This window comes from Neolamprologus multifasciatus, chromosome 20 (assembly GCF_963576455.1).
Source record: "Neolamprologus multifasciatus chromosome 20, fNeoMul1.2, whole genome shotgun sequence".
Lineage (NCBI taxonomy): Eukaryota > Metazoa > Chordata > Actinopteri > Cichliformes > Cichlidae > Neolamprologus > Neolamprologus multifasciatus.
In genome coordinates this window covers 21964647-21979308 of record NC_140458.1, presented here as the reverse complement: position 1 = coordinate 21979308, position 14662 = coordinate 21964647, and the positions used below count along the sequence as shown (strand labels likewise).

The window sequence follows — 14662 nt, the reverse complement described above, 5'->3', positions numbered from 1 at the left end:
GGGGAGAAGGGCAAAAAACAAAAACCAACAGAATAAGCAGAAGAAAAAAAAAAAAAAAAAAAAAAAATACATATATCGATCACCTGGATCACCTGTTGAGAAAGAAAAAAGAAAACAAGCAGAAGAAAACGAGAGTAATACAATAAACCACATCACAATGATATATGGGAATATGACAGTAAATACTAAATATTAAACATTATTGTGCAGCACGTAAGATCGACAGCACAGTGTGCATTGAGGTAGGAGCCAAAAAGGGTGTAGTTTGTGTGTGTGATCACCCGTGTGTACACCTGTGAGCATGGACGCGCTTGTTTTCTTAAAAGGTTCCCTCATGTAATGATCTGCTAGAGGGTGTGGGGGGCCACTGCCCCGTCCTCCAGGGCATGAAGCAGGTATGGAGGAGATCAAAACCCCAGACATCCAGAGGCCCCCAGAACACAAGAGACCAAGGAAGACCAACAGAGGGGCAGCCGCGCCACTGTCCCAGAAAGAGCTGAGGAGAGTCCCAGATGAGGGGTCACCCAGCAGCCACGGAGCAGAAGCCAGGGGGGGCTGCAGTGACGTGCCCGTGAGCTCCGCCGGCAGCCAGCTGTGCCTGAGTGACCGAGCCCCAGGCCGAGAGGCCGGGGGCACCCCACCTCCGAAGTGGCCCAAGCGAGCCCCAGGCTCCAGGCCCCGATAAGCAGCCGCCAAGGAGTGAGCCGGTGTGTACCCGGACGCCCACCCCCGGACACAAAGAACCACCAACGCACCGACGTCTGAGGGAGTCCGCTCCCGGCAGGGGAAGTGGTGGGGGGAGATAGGCCTCCAAACCTTGGAGGGCCTGAGCTGTCCTCAGAGAGGTGGCATCTGATACCCAACCTGACATACAGACACAGACATACAGGCACACACAGATACAAACATCCATTCCCACCCTCATGCTCTCATATGCACTTACTCCACACTCAACCAACGTGGAGACAGACATAAAGAGACGCTGTACACACAATCACACTCCCCAAGCGTACTCTACGAACCGGGTCTAGGTACCCTTGCCCCTGGAGGGGGGAACTGCACCCAGACCCAGGTTGTGTTACCCTTTTCCCTGCAGTGGGGAGAAGCAGACCGCCCCGACTCCGCAGCAGCAGGGAGGCCCCACACTCCGGACCCCAGTCGGACGGCCAACTCCTCCTCCTAGCCCCCCTGCTCCAGCAGAAAGCAGAGAACGAGGGTGAGAGAAGACTCCTAACCTCCCTCCACCCGCTCATTGTAGTGTTGATGTATGTGTGTTCTAAGGTGCGTTTAAAACCCAGGAGGGCATGGAGCTACCTGCCAGAGAGCAGCAGGTAAGCGCATAGTCCCTCCTGCTAGCCCTCAATGTCTACGTGTATTTAAAATTGAGAGGTGGGCAACGACGCCGGGGCATTCAAACATTTCTTGACAAACTCTCCCTCATTGAAAGGTTTACCGTAGCTTGCTATCAGTTGAGCAACATGAAAGCTGGAGGGGGGGGGGTCACGTTCACGTTCTGGGCAAAGTGAGGTTTAGCGTGGTTCACAATTCGAATCAAATGAGCTTTATTGACATGAGGAAACATTTCCAGAAATTAGTCGGGCAGGCCCACTACACCCCAGTGTTCTATGGTTGCATTAGTGTCGATCGCGTGGCCAGACTGAAAAAATAATAATGCGAAGGAAAAAAAATAATGCATCTCTAATATTGTTCAGGGGGCCGGGTCAAATGTGGAGGCCCGCGGGCCGTAGTTTGGGGACCACTGGTGTAGTGTAACCAACTCGCATAATCTTCTACTTCTCACCGCTGATCCTGAGTCCTATCGGTGCTGCTTCGATTTCCAAAGATGAGGTTGTTTTCTGAAGTTTTCTGGTGTTGGTGCGAGTAAGGCTATAAGTCCAAATCTGTGAACTGCTGCATCGGATCACGTCCGGCAACGCCCATCGTGTTCGGTCCAATTGCTCGGCGCATGACATGGTCAATGGTGATGTTAAAGAGGAATGGCGATAGGATGCAGCCTTGTCGCACACCAGTATCGATGTTAAAATATTCCGTGATGCCGTTGATGCACACCTGTCCAAAATTTCCTTGACAGGTGTGCCAGATTATTTTGAGATTTTTTTTATTAAATTTGATATACCCAGGGTGCAACGATACACAAAATTCATGGTTTGGTTTGGTTCGATACTTCAGTGTCAGGGTTCGATATTTTTTTTTGATACAAAAAATGTTCATGCCTTCATGTAATTTATTAAAATTATAAATTTTTCTTTTAACTCAAAAATACAGTTTTTAAATTAAATGTTGCTGAAACAACAAAATTATAAAAAAAAAATCTATCTGATCGAGAAATCACTCATCTGTGGAAAAGAGAGTCTATTATAGAGAAATGGCTCTTTCCAAAATAAGAGCTATACTATACCCCTCGTCTGGGTTAGCAATGTCTCCTGCTGTGGAAAACAAGCTCTCACTTGGGACAGAGGTTCCAGGTACAAGCAAGTAACACTTTCTCTCATTTAGTGTAGCTGCATGGCATATATGCCATAAATTCCCCGACTTTTCTTCTTTAAACTAAAATAATTGCAATGCTGTTTAAGGTTTCTTCACATAAAAGACTGACAAGATTTTATGTCAGGCAACCATAGTCAATTGTCTTCCAGGGGCCAGAGCAGGCGACATTGAAGGAAATTTAAAACTGCTGGCTAAGGGTAAACGTAAATTCAATAAAATCATAATTCACGTCGGCAGTAATGACACCCGGTTACGCCAATCGGAGGTCACTAAAATCAATATTGAATCGGTGTGTAACTTTGCCAAAACAATGTCGGACTCTGTAGTTTTCTCTGGTCCCCTCCCCAATCAGACCAGGAGTGACATGTTTAGCCGCATGTTCTCCTTAAATTGCTGGCTGTCTGAGTGGTGTCCCAGAAACGATGTGGGCTTCATAGATAATTGGCAAACCTTCTGGAGGAAACCTGGTCTTGTTAGGAGAGATGGCATCCATCCCACTTTGGATGGAGCAGCTCTCATTTCTAGAAATATCGACAAATTTATTAAACCCCTCAAAACATGACTATCCAGAGTTGGGACCAGGAAGCAGAGTTGCAGTCTTACACGCCTCTCTGCAGCTTCTCTCCTCCTGCTACCCCCCCAAAAACCCATCTCCATAGAGACTGTGTCAGCTTCCAAAAAGACAAAAAACAAACTAAAAACCAGCAACAAACAACTTAAACATTTACAAAGAAAGAACAATACAGTATCCACATCTGAACCAAAGAGTAAAACAGTGAAATGTGGATTATTAAATATTAGGTCTCTCTCCTCCAAGTCTCTGTTAGTACATGACTTAATAATTGATCAACAAATTGATTTACGCTGCCTTACAGAAACCTGGTTGCAGCAGGATGATTATGTTAGTTTAAATGAATCAACACCCCCGAGTCATTCTAACTACCAGAAATCTCGAAGCACAGGCCGAGGGGGCGGTGTGGCAGCAATTTTTCACACCAGTCTATTAATTAATGAAAGACCAAGACAGACTTTTAATTCATTTGAAAGCCTGATGCTTAGCCTCGTCCACCCCAGCTGTGAAACTCAGAAACCAGTCTTACTTGTTATCATCTATCGTCCACCTGGGCCTTACACAGAGTTTCTGTCTGATTTCTCAGACTTTATATCTAATTTAGTTCTGAGCTCAGATAAAATAATTATTGTGGGTGATTTTAACATCCATGTAGATGCTAAAAATGACAGCCTCAACATGGCATTTAATCTGTTGTTAGACTCAATTGGTTTCTCTCAAAATGTAAAAGAACCCACCCACCACTTTAATCACACTCTAGATCTTGTTTTAACATATGGCATAGAAACTGAACATTTAACAGTGTTTCCTGAAAACCCTCTCCTGTCTGATCATTTCTTGATAACATTTACATTTACAATAATTGATTACGCAGCAGTGGAGAGTGGACTTTATCAAAGTAGATGTCTTTCTGAAAGCGCTGTAACTAAGTTTAAGAATATAATCCAGCCACTGTTATCATCGTCAATGCCCTGTACCAACACAGAGCAGAGCAGCTATCTGAACGCTACCCCAACAGAGGTCGATTATCTTGTTAATAATTTCACCTCCTCACTACGTACGACTCTGGATACTGTAGCTCCAGTGAAAACTAAGGTCTCTAATCAGAAGTACCTGACCCCGTGGTATAATTCTCAAACACGTACCCTAAAGCAGATGACTCGTAATCTGGAGAGGAAATGGCGTGTCACAGATTTAGAGGATCATCATTTAGCCTGGAGAAATAGTTTGTTGCTTTATAAGAAAGCCCTCCGCAAAGCCAGAACATCTTACTATTCGTCACTGATTGAAGAAAATAAGAACAACCCCAGGTTTCTCTTCAGCACTGTAGCCAGGCTGACAAAATGTCAGAGCTCTTTTGAGCCAACCATCCCTTTAACGTTAACTAGTGATGACTTCATGAACTTCTTCACAAATAAAATTTTTATCATTAGAGAAAAAATTACCAATAATCATCCCACAGATGTAATATTATCTACAGCTACTCTTAGTTCCATTGATGTTAAGTTAGACTCTTTTTTTCCAATCGATCTTTCTGAGTTATCTTCTATAATTACTTCCTCCAAACCATCAACGTGTCTTTTAGACCCCATTCCTACAAAACTGCTCAAAGAAGTCCTGCCATTGATTAATTCTTCGATCTTATATATGATCAACCTATCTCTAATAATCGGCTATGTACCACAGGCCTTCAAGGTGGCTGCAGTTAAACCTTTACTCAAAAAGCCATCTCTAGACCCAGCAGTCTTAGCTAATTATAGGCCAATCTCCAACCTTCCTTTCATATCAAAAATCCTTGAAAGAGTAGTTGTCAAACAACTAACAGATCATCTGCAGAGGAATGGTTTATTTGAAGAGTTTCAGTCAGGTTTCAGAGTTCATCACAGCACAGAAACAGCTTTATTGAAGGTTACAAATGATCTTCTTATGGCCTCTGACAGTGGACTCATCTCTGTGCTTGTCCTTCTTGACCTTAGTGCAGCATTCGATACTGTTGACCATAATATTCTATTAGAGCGATTAGAACATGCTGTAGGTATTACAGGTATTGCACTGCAGTGGTTTGTATCATATCTATCTAATAGACTCCAATTTGTGCATGTAAATGGAGAGTCCTCTTCACACACTGAGGTTAATTATGGAGTTCCACAGGGTTCAGTGCTAGGACCAATTCTGTTTACATTATACATGCTTCCCCTAGGCAGCATCATTAGAAGACATAGCATACATTTTCACTGCTATGCAGATGACACCCAGCTCTATCTGTCCATGAAGCCAGATAACACACACCAATTAGTTAAACTGCAGGAATGTCTTAAAGACATAAAGACTTGGATGGCCACTAACTTTCTGCTTCTTAACTCAGATAAAACTGAGGTCATTGTACTCGGCGCTGAAAAGCTTAGAAATATGGTATCTAACCAGATTCTTACTCTGGATGGCATTACCTTGGCCTCCAGTAACACTGTGAGGAACCTTGGAGTCATTTTTGACCAGGATATGTCCTTCAACGCACATATTAAACAAATATGTAAGACTGCGTTCTTCCATTTGCGCAACATCTCTAAAATTAGAAATATCCTGTCTCAGAGTGACGCTGAAAAACTAGTTCATGCATTTATTACTTCCAGGCTGGACTACTGCAATTCATTATTATCAGGATGTCCAAAAAACTCACTGAAAAGCCTTCAGTTAATCCAAAATGCTGCAGCAAGAGTACTGACAGGGACTAGAAAGAGAGAGCATATTTCTCCTGTTTTGGCTTCCCTTCATTGGCTTCCTGTTAAATCCAGAATTGAATTCAAAACCCTGCTCCTCACATACAAGGTCTTAAATAATCAGGCCCCATCTTATCTTAATGACCTTGTATTACCATATCACCCTATTAGAGCACTTCGCTCTCGCTCTGCAGGCCTACTTGTTGTTCCTAGAGTATTTAAAAGTAGAATGGGAGGGAGAGCCTTCAGTTTTCAGGCCCCTCTTCTGTGGAACCAGCTTCCAGTTTGGATTCAGGAGACAGACACTATCTCTACTTTTAAGATTAGGCTTAAAACCTTCCTTTTTGCTAAAGCATATAGTTAGGGCTGGACCAGGTGACCCTGAATCCTCCCTTAGTTATGCTGCAATAGATGTAGGCTGCCAGGGGATTCCCATGATGCATTGAGTTTTTCCTTTCCAGTCACCTTTCTCACTCACTATGTATTAACAGACCTCTCTGTATTGAATCGTATCTGTTATTAATCTCTGTCTCTCTTCCACAGCATGTCTTTTATCCTGTCTTCCTTCTCTCACCCCAACCGGTCGCAGCAGATGGCCGCCCCTCCCTGAGCCTGGTTCTGCCGAAGGTTTCTTCCTGTTAAAAGGGAGTTTTTCCTTCCCACTGTCGCCAAAGTGCTTGCTCATAGGGGGTCATATGATTGTTGGGCTTTTCTCTGTATCTATGAAGTGCCTTGAGGCGACATTTGTTGTGATTTGGCGCTATATAAATAAATTGAATTGAAAAGATTATGTTACTCATAATCCCCAATGAAATCTTTAATCAGTGCTTCTGCTGTGATCCTATACAAGCCTGGTCAACATTTGTATGCTGGGTCACATTATTTACCCTACTATGCATAACTTGACTTTGACAACTTTTTGATGTTATAATTCTTTTTATTTAAAATTGTTTAAAATAATTTCTAGTCCAATATTAAACATTGACAATGTTTCACTTAAGGCTATGTGGATCAAATTGTTATACAGTATATATCTATACAAATAAAATGTATAGAAACAGGTACGCTTACTTAAGAGACTTGCAGCATAATCTGGAATTAGCTAGAGCTAATGTCCATAGTTTAATAAATATTTTTTATTCAATCAAATACATACCTCAAGTAGAAATATAACAAAATTTTCACACTATTTCTTGTATGTTTACAATGTTATAATGTTTCTAGGCTTTTTAATTGCATTTCTCTTGCTTGAGACCTTGAGCTGCAAGAAGATGGGGATCCACAGAATGCCGTGCCTAGCACACACTCTCCAACTCACAATAAAAGATGCCATGAAACACCCAACTGCTGATCAGTCATAACCAGTGTTGGTCAGGTTACTTGAAAAAAGTAATCATAACTAATTACTGATTACCTCCCCAAAAAGGTAATCCCGTTACTTTACTGATTACTTATTTTCAAAAGTAATTAATTACTTAGTTAGTTATTTACTTAGTTACTTTTTAAAAACATGATTTACAACCTGAATAGGTGATAAAGTGATAGATCTTTCAGCCGAATTCTACTTTTTCTGCATAATCCATCATACAAAATGTAATCAAATGGAAAAGTCTCTTTTTAAAACTTGTTTTATTAGTTTTACTCCTTTAAGTTTATGCATCAAGCAAAAATTTAATTATATGCAACATTCTCTGACTGGAAGAAATTTGTTTGACATTTAAACCTATTTTCTGCACATTCCAGCACATAAAATAAAATATTTTTTTGTGTTTACACTCAGTCTTTCACATTAGATCACAGCAGAAAATAAATAAAATCAAAGACTAGCGGTCCTTTTGCTCTATTTTCACCTGTAAAGCAGGAGTGGGGTAGGCGGAGGTTTACCCTGGTGCAGGTGAGCCGCAGCGGTCAGTGGAAGAATCCGCGAGGTGAATTTCCCATTACGTGGTAGCGCACTCGGTGCTTGCTTGGAAGTTTAGGATTTTTTTTTCGCTGTAAAGAGAAGTTTTCTTCCCACGCACAATGGACGCTAATGTTTTTATCACGGAATGAAACTCAAAGTAAGGTCAGTACTTCCACGCTTTAAACTAGGGCTGGGTATCGTCACTGATTTCTAGAATCGATTCAATTCCGATTCACAAGGTCCCGAATCGATTCGATCCACGATTCGATTTAATTCGATTAGATTTAAATCTGGGAAATTTTGACAGTCAGAAATATTATAATTCAGATCAGTACATTTACATATTTTTGTATCAATAAAAAGGAAGCTGACACATGCAAGACTTTATCACAGGTGTAAGCGTCACAGCAGATGCCTTTGCGTCAAAGTAGCTGAAGATAAAACACAGAAAAACATGAAGGTGATTTTCCTGGCCTGGGATTTTATAAAAATATTCTGCAGTACATCAAAAACGAAAGAAAACCATTAATCAACATATGAACATTACCTCTGACGTTACAACGGTTTTATTAGAGACACGGCTAAGCGTTTTTCATTTTGAATAATTTTAAAAAAGTTTAAATTTGTTCAGTATTGAACAGCAGAAATGAGGTTTTCTTTTCGGAAGAATGTAAAAGGGGAAAAAAAACAGCGGCCGACAGCGCTGTAAACTACGGTAGACTTGTGCGTAACAAGCAAGCGAATAATGAAGAAAACAGATTTTTAGATGGGAAACTGTTCTTGAAGTACAGAGAGAGAGAGAGAGAGCTGTGCGTCGTGGTCGAAGCAAAACAGGAAAAGTCAGAGTGAATTCATGACGATGTTTATGTGAAGCATAGTTTGGATCTTCTTTTGCTGCTGGTTCGGTCAATATTGTTTGGAGAGACATCAAACTAACAGCTTTAGAATCAGCGCATAAAGGGTGTGAACACAAAGCGCGACCCACTGACAGATCAGAATCAGCGAGCTGTCGGCTTTCAGCCCCGACCGTGAGAAAGGCGACATCTAACTGATTCTGATTCGCGGGTCGCGCTGTGTTTAAGTCTATGTGCAAAATCCGTGCACCTGCTCTCATTTACTGTCTTAGCTGTTTGGTGGTTGTTGAAATTTTGTGAGATTTCACCAGAGATTCTGGCATTTCGGGCAAAATAAATTTATATTAAAAAATCGATTCAGGATTTTAATGAATCGATTTTACGTTATCCAAGCCAGAATCGATTTTAATTGATAAATCGATTATAAAAACCCACCCCTACTTTAAACGCTGCATGCTCATACTCTCTCCCGCACTCGATATATTATCCATTGTTGATCTGCACACAGCTGTTGCCACAAACGTTGCACTTGCTTATGTCATTGTCATGACACATTCTGGTAAAAAAAAAATCACGGTTTTAGTAATGCAGTAATGCAGTGTGCTTACAGGAAAGTAACAGTAATCTAATTACCTTTTTTGCAATAGTAATCCCTTACTTTACACGTTACTTGAAAAAAGTAATCGGATTACCATCTCTGGTCATAACTAAAGCAAGAAAACTGGTACATGTTGTCAGAAAATCATCAGTGGCAAATGAAGAAATGTCCAAAAGACATGGCAAAACTCAGATCTGGGATTGTACTGCTCGTTGGAACAGTACTTTTGACATGTTGAGATGACTGCTAGAAACCAGAGCTGAACAAAACCAACTGCTTAAGCAGCTGGGGATGGACACACTTCTCACAAATGATTGTGCTGAGATGGAGAACCTTGTCAAGCTGTTTGAACGCTCATACAGACCATCTTCAGAGTGACAGCCAGTCGCTCTCAATTACAAGTAGTGCCATGTCTGCTCAACCTCGAGGCACATCTGCTGACGAGTCCTTTTAGGAATCCATTAGCTCAAGTGCTGCTGAAGTGTTTAAGAGAACGGTTTGCTGCTATTCTTAATCCTGATTCCACACAGTTTGATGCTACACCAGCAGGAGCCTGCCTGTTAGATCCAAATCACTGATTCTGCAGTCACCAGATACAGCAAGCAGCAAAGTCCTTTGTGCAGAACCTGGCAGCTCAGTATAACCCAGACACTACTTCTCAGGATGATGTCAACACTGCACTGATGTGTCGGTCGCGAACGAATTGGCTCTTAGAGCCGGGACTTTGATGTGAACGACGCGAGCCGTGGGTTGTTTTTTTTCTTTCTCTCACCCTCTCTCTCGCACTTTTTTTCCGCTTCACTCCGCATGCGAGCCTTGTGCTTTGCGCTGGGAAGAGGGGGGAGGGGTGGTAGTTACACTCGCAGTAGCACAGGAACAGAGCAGGAGGGAGAGAGAGAGAAAGAGAGCCAGGAACAACATCGTCACATTAGAAAGGTATAGTAATCATCCACAACTATTTTCAGTTGTGGATGATAAAAGATTCAAAAAGTTTATTCATGCAGATCCATATGACAGAGAATATGCATGTTCTTTTTGTTTTCATATCATAATTTATATTTAATTGTGTTGTGGTTTGCAGTGTTTTGTGTTGTTTCACTTTAAATTTGTTTACAAGGAAAAAGCTGAAAATGTAAATAGTTAAAAGTTGAAATGTAAATAGTTAAAAGTTGAAATGTAAATAGTTGGTTTTTGTATTATATAATTGATTTATTACATTTTATGTGGACTGAATAAATAAAAGTATATTTACGGTGGCCCCTAGAGACAAAGCACATACAAACTTCAAAACACAACAGAAGTGCTGGAGGGATGCTAGGGGCAGTGTTGAGCTTTTGTTACCTAGAGGCTACACAAGCCAGCAAATACCAACGACCGGATTTGGTGTGTGGTAGTAACAGGTAAATGAACTTTTTTTAAATTATTTGAATATATATGAGTGCCTGTGTATAAATACACAAACAATACACATATACTTTCAATTGTGTAATGTGTTTTGGAAGTTCAGTTAACGCTAGAAATGTGTTTCGGAGTTTGTACGTGCTTTGCCTCTAGGGGCCACCGTATATATTTATATATAAACATATGTAAAAAACCCACGTTTTTTATATTAGTAAATCCGTTTGTGCATAATTTTATATTGTTGTTGATAATAAATTAATTAAACCAACAGAGAGCCGGTTCTCTAAAAAGAGTTGGAATTTCCATCACTAGTATTACCCTTCCAGGACCAGCCAAGGAACCTGAGCGCAGTTTTACACATAGTTTTTTGCTTTGTATCTGTAAGCAGACCTTAAAAAAATGTGTAACTTGTGTAAATATTTTTTACAAACACACAAATTACCATCTGTAGATGCACAAACATAAAATTTTCACATATTTTGGTTTACAAGGTTACAAAACTCAGTTCACAAATATGCATTTGATGTACAAGTACAAAATATTTATAACCACAATTTCTGGAGTTCATTTGCAGTAAATCCTTTATATCTAGCTTAATCTTGTGTTACTCTAGGTTTGGAATCAGTTGGCTTCTTTCTTCCTGATAATTTTGACAACGCAACAGAACATGTTCAATGGTTCACCTGTTCCACAGCGACTACATCCCCCGTTTGATGTTTCCCTATAATGAATAGTAAACTGTTTAACTCTTTAAATAGCCCTTTGAGTCCATCTAGTACTTCTAATTGAACTCCCAGCTTGCTTTCTTCAAATTCCTACGCTGCTCAGACGTTAAACTAACCAAATTCAATCCAGATCATCATGGGTGGGTCTCTAGCCTTCACTTAATTTCATAAGATTGCAAGCAGCAGCCCCCTGCCCATGTTTAATTTCAAGATAAACTCCTAAGTCCTTGAAAGCAGTTAGCCCGTTACCTCCAGCTTCAGAAATCCCAGCAAGTTTCCCCTTCAGACCCTCCAGTTATCACTGAGTCCGGCCACACTGCTACTAGATTCTGGTCCTACTCAGACTTCCATTAAGTTTTCTCATTGCCTGGAATTTTTCCTGATCCCTTCTCTGGCCTTTCCTTCCAAACTGGGACAGGTACATACAAGGAGAGCAGCTCCACGCAAAACAATCCCCGACCCGTTGATTAAGGTCATTGGAAGCCTACCACCTATATATTTTTTCATCAATCTTAAAGTTTATTCCATCCACCATTCACTTTCAAGAAACTATAACTGAGGATGTGTTCCCTGCTAGTATTCTTACTTATCATTAGTACCTGCTGTCAGTCATAAGGGTGCAATGAAGCTTTTCCCAAACTCCAGTCTCAGACACGGATAGAAACACTGAAAATCTAAGTGAAGACGTGGTTCAGATTTTACAGCCAGAAACAAAAAACAGCTTCTATAGCTAAATTATATTCCCTCTACTTAACTACTGAATGGTGTTTTGATTGTTCTGTTTTTATAACTCAGATGTTTTGAAACTTACACTTAGTGACACTTTGATGGGAAGGTGTGCAGACACAGGCAGCCATACAGCCAACCTCTGCCTGCTAGGCTTCAATTCATCTCATTTTACCTACTGATCTGGACCTCTCGAGGTCCTAGGTTTGGTGCTGCAGTGCAGTTGGTCATACTAATGGCTTATCCCAGCTTGTTGTACATGAAATTCTATTTATCTATTTGGCAGCACTACTTAGCAGATATCTTGGAAGTGTTTCACAGAGATTCTGAATCTATCTGTCCAAACGTCTCAGAAACTGTTTTAACAAAAGCTGAACCTTCAGTTAGTCAGGATGCTTTGCAGGACTGATATCAGGTCGGTGTAACTTCAACAGAGCTGGTCTCGTAGGACAAAAACACAGTGACATGTTCTGTCCTCTTGTGTGTGTGCATCTGTCAGGGGTTGGAAATGCTGAAGGAAGTGTCAGAAGCTTCTGAGTGCGAGGAGGTAAAGCAGCTTCAAACACAGCCTCACTACTGGAGCCGTCAGTTTTAATACTCACACTCATATTTAGAGTTTGTTTAATATTTGTTTCCTCTTTCTTCTTTTTTTCTCCACTAGCTGTTCAACTGAAAAAAGTTATCAGGTGAATTCTAGACTTTCTCTCTCAGCTAAATTAATGTTGTTGTTTAGAGTGACAGATTCATCAAAATCATAGAGGAGGGTCTGAGCTGTGGTTGTGTTAAGACACAGACAACACAGCTATCATTACAGGACCACACACCTCTTTCTTTAACTGTGAGGGACAGAAAGAGGTGTGTGTTCACTGGAGTCATACACCCTGTTTTAATATGAGCATGACTGACATGTTGGTAAAGTACTGCACTCAGTGTTGATGTAGAGATTTGTGAATTTCATTAGTGAATAAATGCTTTTGGACCCTTTAAGGCTGAAAGCGTTTGTCACACTCATATCACAGACATCTGATGTCATCTTGTCGGCCAAACTGAAAATAACAAACAAACCGCCCACCAGTAACACTTCTACACATTGACCTCCACAGAAAAGTGTCACTGTTAAAGCAGGTAATTTTAATGTTTTTGCATACTCAGTCTGAAGAATCTACAAACTGTGAGTGGAGATTTTTTACATCACTTTTGGAGAAAGCATGGATGACAGACAGTTGCTATGCTTCTATGTTTAATCACAATTACTTAAACTGGCCTGCATCATTTTACACTCAGTGGTCACATCACATCTCACTGCTGTCAAAGAGTTCATTAACTTGGTACAGATCAGCAGTCACGCTTCCATAAGGACTGAAGCAGGCTTTGAAGTGTGCTCCAGTTGACAGTCCTCCTCCTCCACGGCTCTCTGTCCCTTCAGCAGGTCGATGCCAGCAACGGAAGCTCTTTCAGTCAAAAACCTTTGCTGACCAGCCAGTCCTTCAACTCCTTATCGAAGTGACCTTTGACCTTCAGGGTCATGGTGACCTCGTTGACCTGTGTAGGTAGCTCTTTTCCCGTCACCTCCTGCAGGTACTGCCTCACGTCCTTCTCTAGAGCCCAAATGTCGCCTTCCACTTTCCGTATCAACGTTAATTTCCGGTTGCCATTGGTCACGTCGGTATAAATCGGGATGTTGTGCATGCGGGAGCGGCGGATCATGTAGGGCAGAGGCGGCGGTGAATCCGCGGGAGGGATCCAGCCTGATGGGGTAGGACCGGTGTGTTTAGGCGGAGTGGGAATCCGTGATGAGGGGATGAGCCGCTCAACGTACTTGTATTCCTCCGTGGACTCTATTATCGGCGACCGATTATCTTCTGGAGCAACATTACTCACAAACTGGAGCCCGGCAGCAGAGACAGGAGCCCCCGGTGTCCTGCAGCACAGGCTGGAAGGTCCCAGCCACGCTCTGCGGAGCACGGTAGATCCGAAGAGGGCCGCCATGATGTGGAACAGTGTGACGAGCGCGACCCGGAAGTAGTGTACAACTTCCGGTACGAGGACTTTCATAGAAAAATAAAATGACTTTTTAAAAATTTATTAAAATCAATAAAAATATTTATTAAATTATTAAAATATTTATTTTTACTTATTTATTTTGATAAAATAAATAATTTGTTATTTATTTATTTCAATAAATAAAAATAAAAGGAAGAGAGACACGTTCACATTAACTGAAAGTGTAAAATATGAAAACATTGTTTATTTATATATTTATTTATTATGCCATAATTATTAACAGTAGTTCAAAAGCCTTATTATATTAATGTGGATGGCGACCTCAGCTTATCCTTGTTTTATATCTCATGTATATATGGCTTGAAGCTCATGTACAGTTGTATGATTCAAAAATTCAGTCTTCAGGCCGCCACGCTATTTCAGACAGTTCCCTCTACTCAGCTTGGTTTGATGTCAGAAAAAGCAGCTATCTCATCCAGTGGGAAACCTTATGTATACAAGGAGAACCTTTCCAAAGAAACCGGCTTAAACAAAAGGACAGGAGAGCTAAAACAGTCTGTTCGAAACAAAGGTTCAACTGAGGGGTTGCTCTTAGACCCAGTATAAGATTAGAATAAATACATTGTAATAAATAAAAATCTACTCAAATAAATAT

General features: G+C 41.1%; 1 protein-coding gene and 1 long non-coding RNA gene across 2 annotated transcripts; both read right to left on the bottom strand.

Annotated features, from left to right (window-relative positions):
* Positions 1 to 3617: 3617 nt before the first annotated feature.
* On the bottom strand, positions 3618 to 6575 carry LOC146494914 (uncharacterized). Its single transcript, XR_014871402.1, has 2 exons — positions 5639 to 6575; positions 3618 to 4897 (listed from the first exon to the last, which is right to left on the bottom strand). It is a non-coding gene; the product is annotated as an uncharacterized LOC146494914 (long non-coding RNA).
* A 6538-nt stretch (positions 6576 to 13113) lies between these two features.
* On the bottom strand, positions 13114 to 14036 carry mrpl49 (mitochondrial ribosomal protein L49). Its single transcript, XM_085144773.1, has one exon. It carries the CDS (start codon positions 13990 to 13992, stop codon positions 13462 to 13464), a length of 531 nt encoding a protein of 176 aa, XP_085000899.1. The 5' UTR covers positions 13993 to 14036; the 3' UTR covers positions 13114 to 13461.
* Positions 14037 to 14662: the final 626 nt, after the last annotated feature.

Excerpts from the sequence above, each read along its gene's own strand:
- mrpl49 (XM_085144773.1), bottom strand. The coding sequence starts at position 13,992 with ATGGCGGCCCTCTTCGGATCTACCGTGCTCCGCAGAGCGTGGCTGGGA.